The sequence below is a fragment of the Lycium barbarum genome, chromosome 11 (assembly GCF_019175385.1).
Source record: "Lycium barbarum isolate Lr01 chromosome 11, ASM1917538v2, whole genome shotgun sequence".
Lineage (NCBI taxonomy): Eukaryota > Viridiplantae > Streptophyta > Magnoliopsida > Solanales > Solanaceae > Lycium > Lycium barbarum.
Window position 1 is genome coordinate 35,302,165 of NC_083347.1, and position 6,826 is coordinate 35,308,990.

At 38.0% G+C, this 6,826-nt stretch overlaps 1 protein-coding gene across 1 annotated transcript; it reads left to right on the plus strand.

The window, feature by feature from the left end:
* The first annotated feature begins 5,572 nt into the window (after nucleotides 1-5,572).
* LOC132619729 (uncharacterized) lies at nucleotides 5,573-6,427 on the plus strand. Its single transcript, XM_060334547.1, has one exon. The coding sequence runs from the start codon at nucleotides 5,573-5,575 to the stop codon at nucleotides 6,425-6,427; it is 855 nt and encodes a 284-aa protein (XP_060190530.1).
* The last annotated feature ends 399 nt before the right edge of the window (nucleotides 6,428-6,826 follow it).

Below are 6,826 nucleotides of genomic sequence, written 5' to 3' on the forward strand. Positions count from 1 at the left end.
GACGATCTCAGTGGCAATTTCATAATTTTCAGCAAAAATCACACCAGAAAATCAGCACGGCAAAATTTTAGTAAAATGTCCATATCTCCCTCATACAATAGCAAAAGACGACGATTCATGTTGATACAGTTATGAAATTACGATACGGATCTAATGGTTCAATCGAAACACAAATCAAAGCTCGTTTGCTCATTATGGTACCCTTTTTGCTCAAACCGGCGTCGAAACAAAAAACAAACACCATACAACCCAAGCACATCCGAACCTCATCGGAATCTAACCAAAATTTGTGGACAAGTCCAAAATCATCATCTGAACCTGCTCGAACTCTCAAAACATCCAAACGGGACCGTCTTGACCTGATGTTGACCATGTCAACTCCAAATCATACCAAAAGCTAGTTTCTCAACTAACCACCCAAATCACACCCGAACCTCTCAGAAACCGAACCAATGACTCAACTAAGTCATAAATGGCATTCTGGACCTAATGGAACTATCAAAATTCAATTACGAGCACGTCTACCCAAAAATTAACTTTTGGTCAAACTTCTCAAACTTAAGCCTTCAAAATTCTAAAACTTAAATTTTCGTCTTCGATTCTCATCCAATCACCTCAGGAATAGAGTCACCCATCCCCACAAGTCATGAATATCACAACAAAGCTAACAGAAACAACAAATCTCAAATCCAGGGCTAATTTCTTCCCGTGACCATCTTTTCACCATAAATAGGCATATTAAATATTAACCAACTTAATTGTCAAAAACCAACCAGACGAACTCTAAAATTAGCATCGTCAATTTCCATAGATCATAACTAATATTTCAAATGTAACGGAATCTTCAGATTGACAATCAGAGCACGTTTTCCCAAAGTAAATAATTTATCCCCATAATCGAATGCCGGAATTTCCAAAGTGAAACCTTCTCTCGAAGTGAACCAAATGATATTCGTTTGACTTCAAATTTGGCTAGCAAGTCAAAATAATTATAACAGAGCTTCTAGAATAGATGACACCCAAACTAGCACACCGATTTTCAAAACGACTGACCAGGTCGTTACATATATAAGGGAGGATCTCAATGCTTTGTAGTCCTCACATGAATTTTCTTGTCCATTTTACCCTTTAATTGAAGCTTTAATTACCTTGTAAGTTTTCACCCATTTTGGTTAACTTTAAGAACTTTTTCATGGGGAAATTTCATAAATGTACAATTCCCTGACTTACATTGCAAAAATATAGACTAAAACTTGCATTGCAAAAATATAGCCCAAAAACACTATTATATAATGTTATACACTTATATACAAAAAACAGGTACATTATGTATATAGGTGTATGAAAGTGCATAATGTGTAGGTATATATACTAAAAGCTATAATTATATAATATTATACACGAAAATACGCACTTATACATATTTATACACAATTATACAATACTAGTATAATCAAGAACGCTTCGCGCGGTCAGAAAAAACCTCATTAGATGTAAGAAACTAATACTTTTACAATATCTGAAAATTAAAATAATTTGAAATATTCTTTTTACATATACAGAGTCCATATGAAAATATGCTCAAGAATAATTTAAAAACTAATTGATGGCAGGAAATCAATAAAAAAGTTATGGTATTTCATCTCATTGTCAACTACACTTGAAAAATCTAATTAAAATTAAAATACACACCTCTTGAAGTCAAAGAATGAAAGAACATGAGAACAAAATAAAACTTTCATTTATACATGGGGAAAATGTTCCTGACACTTTTTTTTTTAGTTAAACCATCCACTTGTGCTTTCACCTCCCTTGGTGGTGGGGGGGTTGGCGTAGACCCCTACCTTGTTACATAGAATTAAAGAAATAAGTACAAACAAAAGGAGGGGTACATAAAACCAAGACTTCTGATGTAACGATTCGTTTGGTCATTATAGTGCTTTTTACCCCCATTTGCCTCCGTCGACCCTTCCCCGAGCCCTATTAGTATGCTTTTGACCTGTGGGGATGGGTGACATGATTCTCGAGGTCATCGGGTGAGTTTTAATGAGACTTTTGAGAATTTGAGCCTTTAAGTAAAAAATGTTTGACCCAAAGTTGACTTTTAGGTAAACAGACCTTTTTTAGAATTTTGTTGATTTTGAGAGGTCTGGATGGTTGTTTGTGACTTGATAGGATGTTCGGTTCCTTTCCCAAGGCACTTAGGAGCGTTTTGGGCTATTGGTGGGAAAGTTGGTCTTGGGCCATTGGAGGTTGACATGGTAAATTAGACCTCTGTTGGGAACTCCAAGGCCACGGGTGAGTTTGTAGCACGTTTTGATGTGTGTATGTATGTTTGTTTTAGATATTTGGGGCCTCGGGTTATTATTAGATTTTGGGTTGCAACTTGTGGAAAACCAGAAAGTTTCTGGTATCTAATGTCTGTTGTAGTGGTGACTTGCCATGAAATTACGGCATATTCGATGCAAATTCGTTAAGCTTTTATGACTTTTCAAGAATTTTTGGTGTCACTTTTCATATGTTTGTCTTGATTTGTAGGATAACAGGTTCGGAGAGCATAATAAAGCAAAATGAAGCAAAACAAGCAAAAATGGAAAAAGCGTGACCTGCGAGCCGCAAGTCAAATATGCGAGACACATGTGGTGCAGCAAGTGTGTGCAGAGATATTGGAATTTGAAGAAATTATATGCAGCATATGCAAGTAGCACCTGCGAGATGCAGGTGCCACATGCGAGAAGCATCCATTACCGCAGGTGCTGGAAGTCATTTCTCTATAGTGCAAGACCTGCGAGAGTTGCACATGTGACACGCAGGCAGGCACGCAGGGATATTTTTGTCCACAATTTGTTTCTGTTTTGGAAGGCTATAAATACTCTCCTAGGGTTTTGTAAATCAAATTCCATACTTTATTTTGTTGTCTTTTTATGGAGGCTTTATTGATTATTGGTTGTTGAAACTTTACAGAGGAATCTTCCACTTTTTGTTGTCATCTTCCATTAACTTTGTAAGAATTTATGAATACTTTATTTACCTTTGTCTTTTACTTAATGGAAATGAGTAGCTAAACTCATTAGCTAAGGTTGTAGGATCAAATGTGTTAGTTATGTGATTGGATTTCATATTTAAACTTCATTTTTATGTTAAAGATGTATTCTATCTACTCTTCATGCTTTAATGTCTCTTAATGGTTGCCAACATTACTTTTGCATAAGTACTTTTACTTTTCTTGAAAAAGAAAGTGAAAGTTCGGAAAAGACTTAGATAGCAAAGATTTGGGTTGTTAAATCCATCTAATAGCTTGAGCCCGAGATAGGAAAGAAAACTTGAAACAAAATGGGTGTTCACATTTTCCACATTCTAAGGCTTGAAAAAGCTTAGTAATGATATTTATTAATTTGGTTGAGAGACTTTTGATAAAGCTATGAAGCCCATGTTTAATTGCATGTAGATAATTAAAGAAGTGGAATTGATACCATTTGCATTACTTTCCATTGGAACCGCAACCTGAGTCTCATTTACTAATAGTTTACATTTTATAACAACAACTCTTAGAAGTTAATGATCAAACTTCAAACCAATCACTATTATATTCCCCTCTCCCTTGAAATATAGACTAATAGTCGAGCGTTACACTTAGCAAGTATATTTCTTCATTGTATTCTCTATGGGATTCGACCCCAATATTGTTGGGTTCTATATTTGACAACGACCGCTTACTCCTAGTTTTAAAGGTGTAATTTGGGCGTATCAAATTTGGCACCCTTGCCGGGGAATACGGTCTAGAAATTTACCAATTAGTGTAAAACTCTACTTTTAGTATTTTTTTTCTCTTCTTATTTTCATTTGTTGTTGTTGTATTGAATCAAGTGCAATGGGGATGAACACTCTGATGATGAAATGATGGGGAACCGGGTAATGCAGTCGCGATTCGCCCACCTCTAGTTTAAGGAAACACCAGTTTCCTTGTGAGCAATACTATGTAACACCTACTCAACACTAAGGGCTTATTCGGGGGTCTACTAATGGATGACCCAAATAGGCACATAAATAACTTTTTTGGGATTTGCACTACTAATGTGCAACCAAATGTCTCCACCGAGACGGTCAAATTGAGGCTCTTCTAGTTCTCTCTCACGGGCAAGGCCACCGCATGGTTGGATGATCTTCCGCCGGGTCTATTACTAGTTGGGAGGAATTGACTCAAGTGTTCCTCAAGAAGTTCTTCCCTCCTTCCCGGATGTTACAACTCCATGAAGAAATCAGCAACTTTCATCAACTTCCGGTTGAGGCTTTGACTCATTTCAAAAAGAAAGTTAAGAGTTGTCCCAAGCATGGGTTGTCCGATAGAGTTCTTCTCCAAACATTCTATCAGTTACTTGATAAGGTAAATAAATCGATGGCCAATAATATTGCGGATGGGTCCGTGATAGAAAACTCTTATGCGGTGATGAGTGCTCTCCTAGATAAATTGACTAAGACAACCGAAGCTTGGAACACTAGAGAGTCAGAAGTAGTTGAAGGAAGAAGAGAGAGATGGGAGCATGGGAAAATTGGTTACTCAAATGGATCTTCTCACAAAACATATGTTGGGTGGAGGCTCCAAGCGAGTTAATATGGTAGGATCTTGTGAAGGGGATTCTATAGATGAGCAATGCTTCCAAGCGTGCGAGGAGGAAGCCGACTTTATAAACAATCAAGTGGGGGGTTCCCATCCAAACTACCAAGGTCCTAATCAAGGATCTTGGTGGCAAGCTCAAGGGAATCAAGGTTCGAACAAATATAATGGGAATTCGCATTGGCAGGACAACAATCAAAGTAGTTGCAACAACAATCAAGGAGGTTACAACAACAACTATAACAACCACCAAAGCTCACATCCTTATGTGCCACCAAAGGGCAACCAAGTCATTTCAAGCCAGCCATCTATTAGCGATCCTGCTAGTTCCAAAGAGGATATGCTATCAAGAGTTCTTAAAAAGGTGGAGTCAACCGATTCCTTTTTGCAAAGAAATGGGGCAAGTGGTGAGCTCTCATTTCACTTCCATTAAATAAATTGAGTCACAACTTAGCCAAATCTCAGCTCAACTCAATCAAAAGCAAAAGGGCACACACCCTAGTGATACAGTTGTAAATCCGGCAAATGATGAACACAAATGCCATCAAATCACTACTAGGAGTGGGAAAACAATTGGGGTAGAAGAGTGGGTGACGAAAAAGGGGTTGGTTGATGAAGCAAAAATTGTTGAAGAGCCAAGGGTTAATGAAGAAGAAGTAGAGATGAAAAAATAAGTGGGCTACGATTGAGGAGCCCATTGTTATGGAACATGTTCCTAAAGGCGATAAAGCAGTAGATGAGGTTCATAAAGCTTTGAAGCCCATTCTTAAACCTCCTCCTCCATTTCCTTAAGGATTAGCTAAGAAAGTGGATGATGGCAAATTTCTCAAGTTCATTGAAAAATTGAAACAACTTTCAATTAATATCCCATTGGTGTGACCACTTGAACAAATGCCCGGGCATGCGAAATTCATGAACGATCTTGTAACCAAGTGGAGGCCTTCTAATTTTGAATTAATGGGGGTTACACACCATTGTATCTCTTTGGTTCAAAAGAATGCAAAGGCCTTATGTGATCTTAGAGCAAGCATCAATTTGATACCTCTTGATATCTTTAACAAATTAGGTTTGGGCACTTCTCGACCCACAACTATGAAGTTGCTAATGGCGGATAGAACCGTAAATAAACTGGTAGGTATTCTTTATGATGTGCTTGTGAGAGTAGATCGATTCATTTTTTCGGCCGAGTTTGTGATTTTAGATTGTGAAGTTTATTTCAAAGTGCCCATAATCTTGGGAAGACCTTTCTTAGCTATGGGGCATGATCTTGTAGATGTAGAGAGGGGTGATTTAAAATTTAGAATGAATGATGAAGAGATCACCTTCCAAATTTACAAATCAATGAAACAACCGGCGGATATGAGTGTCGTGTCAGTTATTTATACAATTGATGAAGCCATAGAGACAACCGTTGAGCATGAACATGCGAGTGAGATGTTGGCAGCCGTGATAATGAACTATGAGGGGGAAAATGAAGAAGAATTTGAGGAAACGATTAATGCATTAGTGGGGATGGGTACATACAAATACAATCCCAAAAAGCTTGATCTTGATCTAGAAAATCGTGAGAAGCCTCCTGCAAAGCCCTGTATCATTGAGCCTCCCACCTTGGAACTCAAACCTCTTCCTTCACATTTGAGGTATGAATTCCTTGGACCAAACAACACTTTTCCCGTGATAATCTCCGTCTGGTTGACAGATGAACAAAGACATCGACTAATGGTGATCTTGAGGAAGTACAAAAAGGCAATTGGGTGGTGTATTGTGGATATTCAAGGGATTCCTCCCAGAATCTCCACCCATAAAATCTAACTTGATGAAGATTGTGAACCGAGTGTTGAGCACTAAAGGAGGTTGAATCCTTCTATGCAAGAAGTGGTGAAAGCGGAAATTATCAAGTGGTTAGATACCAGTGTTGTGTACCCAATAGCGGATAACCTATGGGTTAGTCTGGTTCAATGTGTACCCAAAAAAGGTGGGATCACCGTTATGCCCAATGAGAAAAATTAATTGATTCTAACTCGTACGGTTACCGGTTGGAGAGTGTGCATGGATTATAGAAAGTTGAATCGGTGGACAAAGAGGGATCATTTCCCAATGCCTTTCATGGATCAAATGCTTGATAGTCTTGCGGGAAGAGATTTCTATTGCTTCTTAGATGGCTACTCGGGGTACAACCAAATCACTATTGCCCCAGAAGATCAAGAGAAT